Raw genomic sequence first — 14325 nt, 5'->3', positions numbered from 1 at the left:
TTTTAGGAAACCAGAGGCGCGCTACAGCGCTGATTTGAAGAAGTCCAACGATGTCACGAACAAGAAAACGCATCGATGTTACCCCCGCGTGATGTCACTTGCGCTCGAGCCGACGACTCCTCGAGATCATCGATCATGCCCGGAGCGCACATCCACCAGAACACGTTAGGGGATGGCCTCGTCCCCCTCATCAACAAGCTCCAGGACATCTTCACGCAAGCGGGCGTGGATAACGTCGGCGGCGACCTGGAGCTCCCCCAGATTGCGGTCGTGGGCTCGCAATCCTCGGGCAAGTCCTCCGTGCTCGAGGCGCTCGTCGGGCGGGATTTTCTCCCTCGCGGCCCCGACATCTGCACCAGGCGCCCGCTCGTGCTTCAGCTCGTGCACACGCCGTACCAGCACGCGTCCCACCACAACCAGGCCCCGATGGAGTGGGGAGAGTTCCTCCACCGCCCGGGCGAGATCTTCACCGAGTTTGAAGCCATCCGCGAGGAGATCGAGTGCGAGACCAACCGGGGCACCGGCACCAACAAGGGCGTCTCGGACAAGCAGATTCGCCTCAAGATTTGCTCCCCGCACGTCCTCACCATGACCTTAGTGGACCTCCCGGGCATCACGCGCGTTCCCGTCGGAGACCAACCCGCAGACATCGAGAAGCGCATTCGCGACATGATCCTCTCCTACATCAAGCGCGAGTCGTGCCTCATCCTCGCCGTGTCCCCCGCCAACACCGACCTCGCCAACTCCGATGCCCTCACGTTATCCAGGCTCGTGGACCCCGACGGCAAGCGGACCATCGGGGTGGTCACCAAGCTCGACATCATGGACCGCGGCACCGACGCCGTGGCGTACCTTCGCGGCGAGGTGGTCCCGTTGCGGCTCGGGTACATCGGCGTCGTGAACAGGTGCCAGCAGGACATCGCGCAACGGAGGAGCATACGCGAGGCGCGCGCGTCCGAGGCTGAGTTTTTCCGGCATCACCCGGCGTACGCCGAGGTGATTGACAAGTGCGGCACCGAGGCGCTCGGGTGGACCGTGTCCCGAATCCTAGCCGATCACATCGCCGACCTTCTACCCGCGCTCTCCGATAAGATCGCCACGCGCAGAGCCGAGGCGCAGCGCGAGCTCAAGTCCTTGGGCGAGGGTAGGCCCGAAGATCCGGGCAGGCAGAGCGCCATGGTGCTCGAGAAGCTGCACGGGTACGCCGCGGGTTTCACCAAATCAGTCGTCGGGAAGAGCGACGATCTCTCCACCGCGTCCCTCGAGGGCGGCGCCAGGATCCACTTTGTCCTTCAGGATATCTTCGTCAAGGGCCTGGAGTCCCTCGACCCGACGCGCGCGATGAGCGAGGAGGACATCAGGACCGCGATCCAGAACGCGGCGGGCACGAAGGGCGTGCTGCTCCTCCCCGACGATTCCTTCGAGGTTCTGGTCAAGCAGGCGATTCGAAAGATGTCGGATCCGTGCGTCAAGTGCGCGAGGATCGTTCACGACGAGCTCGGGCGGATCGCGCGGACGCTGATCAACCAACAGGATCTGCAGAGGTACCCACGCCTGGCGCAGAGCGTGGAGGACGCCACCCGGGACTTTTTGGTTGAGGGGCTCGTTCCCGCGGAGAGCATGATCAACTCGCTGGTGGAGTGCCAGCTCGCGCACATCAACACCTCCCACCCGGATTTTGTGGGCGGGTCCCAGGCGCTGAGGATGGCGCAGCAGGAGCTCAAGCGACGCAGGGGAGCGTCCACTGCCGCCGGAACGGGAGCTGACGACGACGAGATGTCGGGAGACGAGAACGACTTTGGGGAGGATGTGCTGGCGGATGTCACTCAGAGAAACGCGTTGCAGCGGAAGCGGGACGCCAAGAACAAGGCCAAGACGGCGCTCGGCAGAAAGCTATCCGGGGGTTCGTCCGTCGACGCGTCCATCGACAAGGTTAAGGACAAGGAGAACGACGTCAAGGCGCTGTACTCGCACGAGAACGGGGTCGTGTCTCTGAAGGAACCTCCGGGGAGGATTCAGGCGAGCGAGCCCGAGACTGACGAGGAGCTCCTCCAGGTGCTGGTGACCAGGATCCTCCTCGGCAGCTACTTCGCCATCTCCCGCGGCGTGCTCGCGGATACCGTGCCCAAGGCTGTGATGCACTTTCTCGTCAACAGCGTGCAGCGGGGGCTGCAGCAGCATCTCATTCAGTCCCTCTACCACCCCAACCTGGTACCCAGCTTGCTGACTGAGCACCCGGAGACGGAGGCGAAGAGGTTGGCGGCGAGGAACAAGTACAAGGCCTTGTCCGCGGCGGCGGCGGCCATCGGCGCCATGCCCGCGGACCTCGCGGCGGCGGGCGTCGGCGTCGGGGGCAGGCGATGATCGAGACACTGGGTGTGCGTAGCTATGTATCATACATCCGTTATTCATCAATAATCGAAAATAAACCATCTCGTGGCTATCCCACCCGTCGTCGATCCTCCTCGGGCTCCCTGACGGCCATCTCCACGTCGGTCGGCGGTCCGCGCACACGAACGAACTCTCCGTTCGTCGATTGCCCGTGCGCATTCGTCTCGACATCGTTCGTCGGCGCCACCTGTGTGCCGCTGGGCGAATTCGGCCCGCGGCGTCCAAACAGAAAGTTTAACCCATCGGGCGGATCGGGCGCGCTGGGAGCGGGCGTCGCCGGGACCGTGAGCAAGCTGGCCCGGCAGTTGGGGCAGGTGCTGTGCTGCGCGAGCCACTCGTCGATGCAGTCCTTGTGGAACACGTGCTGGCACGTCGGCATGGTCTTGATCAGGTCCCCGTCCTCGAACTGCTCGATGCACACCGAGCAGCTCGGGTCCTCACCCGCCCACTTGCTCGCGTTCCAGTCAGCCTCGGTGTACGCCAACTGCGGGATGGCGTCTATAACCTCTCGCGGGCAGCCCGTCTGCTGCGCCCCCCTGCCACCCGCGCCGCCGTTCTGGTTCCAAGTCACGTTATCCTCGCGCCCGCGCATCCGCCGCCTGAGCACGTGCCCCTGCAGCATCCACTTGCACACGCTCAATAGCAGGCACATGAACATCGCCATGATGATCACCAGCACCACCGACATGAACGACGGCGGCATCATGTCGTCGTCCTTATGGTCGCTTTCGAGCGTGACGTGCCAGTTGCAGCTCGAGTCGCGATAGTACTGCATGTTAAAGACGCCGAGGACGTATGTACCCGCGCCCTTGAGCTCGCTCGACGAGATTCGCCACACCGCCTCCGTTCCCAGTTCCTCGGTCGTGCTCAACAGATATGTGTTGTCCAACAAGCTCGGCCACCCGGTGCCACTTGTCGGCCACTTTTTCATCAACACGATCGGGTGCCCGCCCTCGTGCCAGAACTTGACGGTGAGGCCCTTGCCCGCCGCGACGTTGTCGACGTCGAACTTTACGTACGCCCACTCGCCGGGGTTTAAGATCCCCGCCGCCGTGCCGCTCGGCAACCGCGTGGAGATCACCACCCCCTCGCACATGTCCCCGCCGTACCCGTCTTTACACTCGCACACGCCCACTCGCGATTCGACGCTGATGGCGTCCACCGCGGAGCCGTCCGATGGGTTCGGTGGCTTGCACTCGCCCCTCGAGGGAGCGTTGCAGCCGGCGCGGCACAGGGGCGGATCCGGCGGGAGCACGCCGGGCTTTCCCGGCAACGCCACGGTCACCTCGACGTCGTACTTGGCCTCTTTTTGGAGGTACACGTTGTTGTTGAACACGGCGATGTAGTATTTGCCGGGTTTCGCGTCCGAGAGGAGTATCGAATGGTAGTTAACCCTGGTCCGGAAACCTTGCGTGTCGGCGAATAAAGCGTAGTCCGAAACTGACGGAACCGCCCCCGTTCGCGGAATCTTCTTCACGAACAGCACGGGGTCGCCGCTCTCGCGCCGCAGCTCCGCGAGCATCGCGACTTTGGTGGAAGAGTCGTACTGCGGCGGGAGGACGACGTCGAACACGTAGTAGCTCCAGTCCCCGATCCCGGTGGTCCCCGTCGCGGGAGTCCCGCTGGACAGCGGCGCGAGCTTCTCGTTGCACCCCACGTCGCCGTACCCGGCGTTACACGTGCACACGCCCGTGGTGGCGTCCGCGTCGTAGGCGCCGTTGTCGAGGGTGGCGTTGATGCACGTCCCCTGGCCGCCGCACACGTCGCCGTCCAGCGACCCGGGCCTCGGGCACGGCGGGGCGTTTTTCGCAAAGCACGTCGCCTTGACGTCGTACTGCAGCTGCAGCTTGAACCACCTGTCGACGTTCATGACGAGGATCTTGTAGGGTAAGGCGCGCTTGGGCGCGGCGCAGTTTTGCATGCACCGGAGTTTACTCTGCGCGTCCGCGGCGTTCGGGTACTTCTCATCGCACCGCACCGAGCAGTCCCTCATGTCCACCGAGACGTGATGGTACGACCGCAGGAGCTTGTGCCCATCCTTGTCGACTTTGGTCTCGCTCTCGGGGGCCGGGCCGTACGTCCAGTCGTTGTCCGCGTCGTTGAAGCTCGCGGTGGGTACCGCGCCGTTGCGCACCAACAGCATGGGGTCCGCCTTGAACGAGTTCTCGTCGTAACCCGGCGTCAAACGCACGCGGTCCCAGAGCTCGACGTGGAGGAAGCCGAAGCAGTTGCTCGCGTCGTAGCTGTACGTCGCGCTCTTTCCCGCGTCCAGGAAATTCCGCTTATCCACCACGCCGTCGGTGAGGGTGGTCTCCGCCGCGTCCACGAGAGGAGCCGCGCCTGAAGTCGAGGCGAGGACGAGTCGAGGGGGTCGGGTCAGCGTCGGGCGGAGCGCGGGAAGGACCGGCGAGAAAACAGCCCGGATTGACCACGTTTTGCGAGCGACACGGAGGCGGAAGTCTACGCGGGTTCGGAGGCGGGTTCGCTCACCGAGGACGACCACAAACAGTGCAGCCAGGACCGCCGTCGACACGGCGCGTCCCATGGTGCGAAAGAGGAAGACGCGCGTCCGGAGGTCGCCTTTCGACCGGGTTGGACGCGCGTGTCGAATGCGCGCCTCTTCGACGTCACACAAACCAACCAACTCTGCCAGGCAGATTACGAATCACAGCATCCATTCTGGCAGTCTGGCCGATTCCGATTTCGGGGCCTCAAACCGTCGTTCACGAGTTATTTCGCGGCACATAGTGCTACGTGCTACTTAGACCGTGCCTTCACGAGTCATTCGTCCCGTATCTCGCCGTCGATGCCGTCATTTCTCCCGATGCCCGCTCCTCCGTGTGACATCGTCGGTCCGTCGCCTCGTTCGCGCGAAACGCACGAAAAACTCTCGTCTCCTTCCTCCTTCCACCTCCGTCGTCTCAGAAGCCCATCACCTTCGAAATCTTTCCGAAAAACGACGACGACGTCCTTGCTCCGCTCCCCGTTCCGCCGCCGCCTCGGCCTCGCGCGCCGCCCGGTCCTTCAGGAGCCTGGTCCCTCTCGCCGCCGCCGCCGCCGCCGCCGCCGCCGTTCACCCACGGGTGCCTCGAGATGTCTGCGATCCTCGCGCGCCTCCTCGGGTCCGTCCTGCACATGCCCCCGATCAGGTCCCTCACCTCGACGCTCAGGCCGGGAGGCAGAGGGGTCATCCGACCGGCGCGCACGCGCACCAGCGTGGCGGTGACGACCCCGGGCTGCTTGGGGTCCTCGAAAGGGTACCGCCCGGTCAACATGAGGTACAGCATCACGCCCATGGCCCACACGTCGACAGCCTCGGGATCGTACGCCATCTTGGGAGCGCCCGGGTTGGAGGCCGCCATCAACATCTCGGGAGCCATGTAATCGGGCGTGCCGATGCCCAAGGTCCTCGCGGAGTCCAAGTGCTTGCTGAGGCCGAAGTCGATGATCTTGAGGACGCCGGTGGCTGTCTCGATCATGCAGTTCTCGGGTTTGATGTCCCTGTGGCAGAACCCGTTGTCGTGGACGCACGCGATGCCGGCGAGGAGCTGGCGGAAGAGGTGTCGCGCCTCGTCCTCGCCCACGTGCCCGCCGCGGTCGTTCAGGTAGTCGAGGACGTCGAGGCCCCTGACAAGCTCCCAGACGAGGATAAGCACGCCCTCCCCCTCCTGCACTACGTTGAGCAGGTGCACCACGTTGGCGTCCTCCCTCTGCTTGCTGGACTTCGCGATCTTCCGCGCGTAGTTGATCTCGCGCCTCACACTCTCGAGCGGGACTGCGATGGTACCCTCGGGTGTGACGTTCATCACCTGCGTTGCGGCGCGAAGGAGGTGGGCGGCGAAGGAAGCGGGTCAGCGTGGCGCGATACTTTTTCTTCGCACAGCTGTCCGCGAGACGGGGAAACAGGGGGAAGTACTGTGATGACGACGGGTCGGAGCACCTTGAGCGCCACCTTCATGCGCAGAGTGGAGTCGTAACCCTCGTAAACCACCGCGGTCCCCCCGCGGTTGATCTCCTGCCCGACCTCGTAGCGCCCGTTGGCCAGCTTGTAGCCCGCGGAGAACCTGACCTCAACGTTGTTCGACTCACCGGTGCCCGTCAGCTTGAGACCCACCTGCGCGCCGGCGGGCTGGTTCATGGCGCCCCTCGGGATACGCGCGCGATTGTATTTGCGCGGATGACGATGCGAGAGGGTGCGCGCGGGCCCGGGCGCGCGTGATGCGGCGCCTCGAGTGTCGACCAGCCCGTCTCCACCTCGGGGCGCACAAACTGAGGGCTGAAATTTCCGCCGGTCGAGCCCGCGAGCCGGGAAAACGCTCGGGGGGGAACGATCTATCGGCGAGCTATAGACTGCGCACAGACGAGGTCGCAGGGGCGCCTCATCGACCGCCGCGCGTCTCACAGCGCGTATCCACTCCTGGGACACCCCGATACCGATGGCCCTCGCCGACGCCACCAACGTCGTCGCGACTGACGCGCCCATCGCGACCGCGACCAAGACGATGAGCCAAGCATCGGAAGTGCCCAACGCACCCAACCCCGAGAAGCTGGTCGCGGCGCTCGACGACGTCGCGAGCTTCGACGCCGCCAAACGCGACGCCGCGGCCGCTAAACTCGATGCCGCATCCGCTAAGGACGCCCCGGGGCTGTGCATCGCGCTCCTCCGCGTCGCATCGGACGACGCACACGGATCGGCCCGAAGGCTCGCGGCCGGCACGTTCGCGAGGAACCTCCTGCGCAAGGCGTTCTGGACCCCCGAGAAGGACGGCGCATCGTTCCCGGACGCATATCGCGCCGCCGTCCGGGTCGCGGCGCTCGATGCGCTCTGCGTCGCCCCCGACGGGCCATCGCGCGCGCTCATCGCCGAGTGCCTCCGCCTCGCGGGCGCGGTCCCGGCCTCCGCCATCGGAGGATCCTCGCAATTTACCGATATAACGTCGTCGTCTTCGGAAGACCCGCGCGCGGACCTCGCGCTGGACGTGTGCGAACGCCTCGCTAAACGCGGCAGTTTCGCGGCAGCTAAACACGAGTCGTCGTTCGTCTTGAGTCCCGGGTTCCTACTCGCGACGCACGCCGCGGCTCGGCCGTTTCAGTACTTTCGCGACGCGGCGAAGGCGAGAGAAGCGGCTCCGGAGGCTCTGGAGACGCTCTGCGTGAAGGTCATCGCGCCGCACGTGGTGCCGATGTGCGGGTGCGACGACGCGAGGGTGAGGCGGGCGGCGCTCAAGGTTGTCTTTCGCGTCGTTCGCGCGTACATGCCGGACGCTCTCCGCGGCGAAGTGCTCCGATCAATCGTCGCATCGATTTCCCGATCGACGCTCATCCTTCGAGCGCGGTCGTACGAAGGGACCGCGTCCGAGGAGGACTGGATCGCCGCCAAGCGCGCGTTGCGATTGGCCAAGGCTCTCGTCACGCGCCACGCGTCGATGCTCGATTCGTCCGCGTTCCTCGCCATCGTGGGAGCGTGCGTCGGGGCGGCGGGCGTCGAGGATCCAACCGCGGACGCCGCCGACGCCGCCGTCGCCGAGGCTTTCGCGTGCCTCGAGTCCGTCCTTGCCGCGACGAGGGAACCTAAACCCACGAGTGACGCCGCGTGGGCGGGGCTCACGGACTTGGCGTCGGTATCGGGCGTAGGATCGCCCGTCGGTGCGCTCAAGGATCTCATCCTCGAGTGCGTTGTTCCCCACGCGAATTTACGTAAAATTGACGAGGAGCGCCTGGCGGAGGACCCGGAGGAGTACGCCCGCGTCAACGCGGTGGGCGACGTCGCGATCGTAGACGTCATCGAGGAGGCGCTCGCCGACGGTGGCGGGTCGGGGTCGGGGGTCACCGCGAGGAACGCGGCGCTCGAATTTGTGCAGGCGCTGGTGACGACCGTGGGCCCGGCGGTGAGCCCCGGGGCGGAGCCCCCGGCGAAGAAGCACAAGAAGGATACCAAGAAGGATACCAAGAGGGACGGCGAAGACGGCGATGGCAAGGCACCGTCGCCCACGCCCGGGGAGTCCGCCCTGAAGGACGTCGTGGACGCCATCTTGGCGGAGGCGCCGAAGGAAAAGATCGAGAAGGTTGGTAAATCAGCCGCCGCCGCCGGAGCCGTCGCGACGTACGCGGCTCCCGCCGCCGAGGCTTCACTCGGCGCTTCGAAATACTTTGGACTCTTCCAGCTCGCCGCATCCCTCGCGTCCGCGCAGGCGCAAAGGGGCCGCGGCGCGAAGGACGGCGCGATGAGGCTATTCTGCCAGCGACACGCGTTCCCCGCGGCGGCGGCGACTGATTCGCCGCACGTAGCCGCCGCCGCCGCCAAGTTTATCGCCGACGCCCTCGTGGTCGGTCCGAGGACGAGCTCCGCGGCGCCGCTCCTGAGGGAAGGCGTCGCCGCCCTCATCGCAGCCATCGAGCGCGAATGGGACCTAAAGGGTTCCAACGACGACGACACCAACGACGACGATGGACGGGAAATCGACGAGGAAGGCGTCGCGGCGGTCAAGGATATCGCGTCGTGGGCGGCCAAATCCGTGTTGGAGGACGCCCCCGCGGCGAGCGAGGCTTTCGGTACGCTCGCCGTCGGCGCGGTGGACGCCGCCTGCGAGCGCTTGCTCGCTCTCGTCGAGTCCTCGCCGGCTCACTCGACGCCCGCGCTGAGGGTGTTGGGCGCGATGGCCGGCGCCGCGTCCGGCGCGATGACGCCGACGGCGGCGGCGGGCCGGATCGAACGGATCGTCGCCGCGTTCGCTCCCTTCGCTCCCTCAACTGATGAAGAGGATGATTCGATCGAAGGGAACGATTCATCAATCGACGTACCCTTGGACGCGTGGGAGGCTTCGGTGGACGCGTGCGCCGCGCTCGTGGAGGCTGCCAACGCGTGGGACGCTCCGGAGGGCGCGTCCGAAGGAGCAGTCGACGAGGCGAGGGAGGGCGAGATGGCGGCGGCGGCGGCGGCGGCGGCGCACGTCGCGGCGTACTGGCGAGCCGCCGAGTCGCTCGAACCCTCGGACGACGAGGATGAGGAGGATGAGGACACAGCTGGCGACGGCGACGAAACGGACGGCCGTTACGACCGTTACGCTCCTCCTCCCGCGCACGCCGCCGTCGCGTCGCTTCTCCGCGCCGCTGCGGAAGTTCTCGCGAGTTCTCGCGTAACGGACAAAAAAACGGCCAACTCCGCCCGCCTCGCCGCGAACGTCCCGCGAGTCTGCGCGGAGTGGGCCCGTCACCTCCCCGCGTGGCGACGCCAGGGCGAGGCGGGACTCGTCGACGACGCCTGCCTCGACGACCTTCGCGATATCGTCGCCGCGGTATCAACCGCCGGTACCGCCGGGGACGACGCGGTCGCGGCCATCGCCGGGTTTGGCGCGGCGACGGCGGCGGCGGTCCTCGAGGACTCGGACGACGAACCGACGCGTCGAGCCGCCGCCGGGGCGCTCGCCGCCTGCGTCTCCGCCCCGGGGTTCCCTGGGTGGTCCCACGTACCGGGGGTACCCACGTTTCCGTTGAGGTTTAATTTGTTGCGAGTCGCGCTCGATAACGCGGAGGGGGCGACGACGGGAAGGAGGTCCGCGCGCGCCGCGCTGCACCTGCTCGCCGCCGTCGCCGCTTCGTCCGGGTTTGCGGGAGACGCCTCGTTTGCTCAAGAGTGGCTACGCGTCCGCTGCGAGTGCGCGGGCGTCGCCGGATGGACCGTCACGGGCGTTGACGGGGCGTTACTCGGCGCGCACGTGGCGTCCCTGCACGCGGCCCTCGTCGCGCTCGTTGCGCCCGGCGCGCCTCAGCCGGACAAACAAGTATTCGGAGCCGCGCTCGACGAGGCGGTTCGCGCCGCGGCGACGCTTCTCGCCTCCCCCGAGGACGGCTGCGACGAGGACGATGACGACGAGGAAGACGAAGATGATTCGGATGGCGAAGACGATTCGGACGACGAGGCTACGATTAACGACGGCCTCGAGAACGAGACGGAGGAGGAGTTTTTGGAGCGATACGCCGCCATCGCGCGAGACATGGCCGACGGCACCGCCGACGACGAATTGAACGACGACGACGACGAGGGATGCGACGAGGAAGACTCGGCGTACCAAGTCGCGTTTGAGGCGACGAGGGGTGACGGCTCGAGGGACGCGATGGCGTTCGCGGCGTGGTTCGAGACGTGGCGAGCGGGCGATACCCGTGGCGTGCGAGTGTCGTCCGTCGTCGACGGAGCTGCGGCGAAGGCGCTGGCCAAGGCGGCGGCCCGATGACGGGCCGCGACGCACCGCTGAACCCTACGCGACGACTACTTATTATACCGACTACTATTATTATCCGCGCGCTGTTAGTCACTGCTCATCGCAACCTGAGGTCCAGCACCAGCACGTCGTCCGTGGACCCGGCACGCGTCACCGTCTCCCGCCTCTCGCGGACGAGCTCCATCCCGTGGTCGAGTTTGACTTTCTCCAGAAACGCCGCGCGATTCTTCGGAGCGCGATCGGGCGGATCCGCCAGCATCCACCGCCCGGGCCTCGGCGCCTCGTTCGTCAGCTTCGGGATCAGAGCCGCGACCGGCGCCACCGCGTGGGCTTCGTACAGCACGTCGCACGCCAAGACGAGGTCGAACGTGCGCTGATCCGCGGACACCGCGTTCCAGTCGAAAACCTCCGCGACGCACACCGTTCCGTCGGCATCCGTCCTGTCCGACACCGTTCCGGCGTGCCCCACCGAACCCACCGTCAGCCCGTTCGCCTCCGCGCTGAGCAGACAGCACTGCAGCGCGAGGGGTTCGCGGTCGTAGAACGACACCGATTTCGCGCCGCGCTTCGCCGCCGCGAGCCCCGCGAGCCCGAGCCCCGCGCCCATGTCGCAGACGCTCAGACCCGCCAGACTCGAGTCATAACGGTCACCACCATCCATCGCGACTTGCTCCGTCCCGTCCATCCCTTCGCGTCCATCCAACACGACGCCCGCGACGCCCCTGGCGAGCGCGACGGACGACGGCCACAGCGCGGCCCAGTACGGGTCCGCGTCCTCCCGCCCAATCTCCACGTACATGTCGAGCACGTCATCCTCTGACTTGGGGCGAACCAACTTGATGGTCCCGCACGCGCCGCCGATGTCCACCTCGTCCACGACGAGATCCAGATCCCGAACCGTGAATCGACCGCCGGTCGTGATGGACATGAGGGGGTGGGTGTGAAGGGCGCCGCCTGGGGGCGGTTCGTACGACGATGCGCCGGCGCGGACGCACCAGCCGAGGGGACGTCGGCGCATCGGCCAAGTTCGCGTCGGCGGCGCTCCACGCGCGCTCCTCCCGGACTCGTGATGCATCCGGCGACGAAGGACGCGGTGGCGGCGTGTCGACGCGATGACGGATGTCGCGCGGCGTATGAGCGACGCGCCGACCCCGAACGCGGACATCGTCGGCGCGCGCGCTCGTGAGTGGCCGCCGCCCGCCACTCCGTCGGCACCAAAACCTGTGTGTATCGCCACGTCAGATTCCTAGTCAACAAACACAGCAGCGGGCGCGCGGGTGAGCGGGGACGCCATGTTCCGGCGGATCTTCGGCTCCTCGTCGAAGGCCGAGAAGCCAAATCGTCGCGGGTCCGAGACGAGGGCGGGTGGACCGGGACCGGTCGAGGAGGATGCCCCGCCGGAGCCCGAGATCGTCGACACCGGTTCTGAGGATGATTTCGACGATGGGGACGCGACTGCCGAGCCCTGCGCGGACGCGTGCGCACCAGAGCTGAGGGCTCTGTTCGACTCGAACCTCTTATCGGATCGTCGCGTTCATGCGGGCAGGATCTCGGCCCTCGCCGCGTCGCTCGAGGCCCATCCCGCGGTGCGCACCACCCGAAACCCCTCGCCGTTGTGATCCTTCAGCGAACCGCGAATCGACCACGCACCCAACCAACCGAGAGACGCTGACCGACGACTCCCCTCCCCTTCCCTCGCGCGCGCAGCCCGTCCCGAACGACCTCGCGCCGCGGGTCGTCGACGCCATCGCATCCGCGCTCAACGCCAAGACGACCGTTACGACCGTTACGTCGAGGGAGCAGTGCGCCAGGCTCGTCTCTGCAATCGCGTCGCACCCGTGGAACGTCGACGTCGCGCTCGAGTGCCTTCGCCGATGCGACGAAGCGTTCGAGTTCGCGTTCGAGGGCGAGGAGCTCCAACGCGACGTAACGGTCGTAACGGGCCACTCCAAGAGGGGGCGAAAGGGAAAGAGGGGCGTTTCGTCCGCGAAGGTAACCTGGCCGCTGCATCTGCACGTGACGGTCGCGATGCTTCGAATATTCGGCGACTCGTTCGGCGCCCCTGAGCTGCTCGAGATGCACAGGGACGACTGCGACGCGGCGGTGGTCGCGACGCTTCAACTTCTAGATCACGCCGTTTCGTCTTCCCAGGGCGACGCGTCTCGGCTGGCGTCGCGCGCGTGCGGTTTGCTTCACGCGCTCACCACCCCTCAGGCGCATTTCCTCGAGGGCGACCGCAACGAGACGCCGATGACGGAGCTGGCGAAAGGGTTCCGTCGGATCGTCGGGGACCTGACGCGGGCGTTCATCGAGCGCGACGCGCCGCGACGGTTGGTATCCGCGCTCGAGACCATGGCGATCGTCTCGTCGTCGAAGGCGGGTAGCCGGGAGGACGCCGATGCATCGAGCGCCGCGATCAAGGCGATGCGAAACCTGCTGCTCCACACGGACGAACGCGGCGCGCAGCTGCGCAAGGCGCTGGCGCAGAGCGAGATGACGGTCCGCGTCCTCGAGCCGTTTCTCGCGCGCGCGGTCCGCGACGCCCGCGACGCCGAGACGTCCCTTTGCGACGAAGAGGACGAGGATGACCACCGGGCGGTGACTCACCGGGCGGTGACTCACCGGGAGGCTTCCGACGACGGGTGGCGCGAGCGAAGGGTGTACGAGCGTAAACGAGCGCTCCGCACCGCGTCCGCCGCCGTCGCCGACGCCTTGAACGCGCTCGTCGTCGCCACGCACAAGGACGGTACCCTGCGCCAGAGACTCTTGTGCGGCGTCGGGGGGGACAGAGTGTCGGACACGAAAGTCGGACAAAGCGCGACGGAGGCGGCTTCGTTGGTACCCGGGGGCGTCCTCGGCGTCGAGTGCCTCGCGTGTAACCTTAACGTCGTCGACGCGTTGTTACGCTTAGCCTGTAACCTGGGCGTCGGGTGCGGGGACGACGGCGGGGGCGCGCCGGCGAAGGGTGGTCGGGAACGGTGGGTGCGAACGCTCACGGAGCGGTGCATCGACCGCCTAGACGACGACGCGGCGGTGATTTTATCGACGAGGTTCGCGGAGGAGGTGCGATCGGCGCCGGTCGTCAGGGATTGCAAGACGCACGGGTGGCTCGTGTCGCTGCTTCCGGAGCCCACCGCGCCGAGGGTGGTCGTGGAGGCGGCGCTCAAGGGAGGTGGTGGAGGAGGAGGAGGAGGGAAAAGGAACAGGCGAAACAGGGGAAAGAGTCAGCCGGGCGCCGGCGGATCTAATAATAAGCAGCGACCCGGAGGTGGCAAAACCGAGAAGGAGAAGGCTCGCAAGCGCGAGCAGCGACGCCGCAAGAAGCGGCGCGAGAAGGAGGCGAAGGAGGCGGGGCGCAGACGCGACGAAGCGAGCGTCGAGGGGGAGAGCGCGAGTAGTCCCGCGATCGCGAGGAGTCCGCCCCCGAGGGTCGTCGGCTGCGACGCGGCGCAGGTGATTGAGGTCCGTCGATCGACTCCCAAAGTCGAGGACGACGAGGTGGTCTCGGACGACGGCGACGGCGACGAGGGTTCTTCGCTCGGCGGCGACTCGTCGGGTGATGACGTTCGGGGGGTGAACGAGTTCAAGATTGGGTTCGGCGCGTCGTCGTCGCAACGACCGGTGTTTGTGAACCCGATGTTTGACAGCAAGGAAGACACCCTCGAGGGGGTGGACAAGTTGCTCGAGGAGGTGGACCGACTCGGTTTTTAGCTCT

The 14325-nt window shown here is 66.5% G+C and overlaps 5 protein-coding genes across 5 annotated transcripts; 3 read left to right on the top strand and 2 right to left on the bottom strand.

Moving 5' to 3' along the window:
* Nucleotides 1-135: 135 nt before the first annotated feature.
* On the top strand, nt 136-3948 carry MICPUN_107250 (predicted protein; the record flags this gene model as incomplete). The annotated part of the gene is made up of 1 exon (XM_002506572.1): nt 136-3948. One exon carries the CDS (start codon nt 136-138, stop codon nt 2362-2364), a length of 2229 nt encoding a protein of 742 aa, XP_002506618.1. The 3' UTR covers nt 2365-3948.
* Nucleotides 3949-5464: 1516 nt separating this feature from the next.
* MICPUN_71972 (predicted protein) lies at nt 5465-6044 on the bottom strand (the record flags this gene model as incomplete). The annotated part of the gene is made up of 1 exon (XM_002506390.1): nt 5465-6044. A coding segment is annotated over one exon (580 nt), but the record flags the coding sequence as incomplete, so codon positions are not given.
* Nucleotides 6045-6827: 783 nt separating this feature from the next.
* Nucleotides 6828-10622, top strand: MICPUN_64605 (predicted protein; the record flags this gene model as incomplete). Its single annotated transcript, XM_002506571.1, has 1 exon — nt 6828-10622. One exon carries the CDS (start codon nt 6828-6830, stop codon nt 10620-10622), a length of 3795 nt encoding a protein of 1264 aa, XP_002506617.1.
* Nucleotides 10623-10707: 85 nt separating this feature from the next.
* MICPUN_104444 (predicted protein) lies at nt 10708-11775 on the bottom strand (the record flags this gene model as incomplete). Its single annotated transcript, XM_002506389.1, has 1 exon — nt 10708-11775. The coding sequence occupies one exon, from the start codon at nt 11773-11775 to the stop codon at nt 10708-10710; it is 1068 nt and encodes a 355-aa protein (XP_002506435.1).
* Nucleotides 11776-11902: 127 nt separating this feature from the next.
* On the top strand, nt 11903-14321 carry MICPUN_64603 (predicted protein; the record flags this gene model as incomplete). The annotated part of the gene is made up of 2 exons (XM_002506570.1): nt 11903-12196; nt 12318-14321. 2 exons carry the CDS (start codon nt 11903-11905, stop codon nt 14319-14321), a joined length of 2298 nt encoding a protein of 765 aa, XP_002506616.1.
* Between the last annotated feature and the right edge of the window lie 4 nt (nt 14322-14325).

Source organism: Micromonas commoda, chromosome 15 (assembly GCF_000090985.2).
Source record: "Micromonas commoda chromosome 15, complete sequence".
Classification (NCBI taxonomy): domain Eukaryota; kingdom Viridiplantae; phylum Chlorophyta; class Mamiellophyceae; order Mamiellales; family Mamiellaceae; genus Micromonas; species Micromonas commoda.
This window is presented reverse-complemented; position numbering and strand designations above follow the sequence as displayed.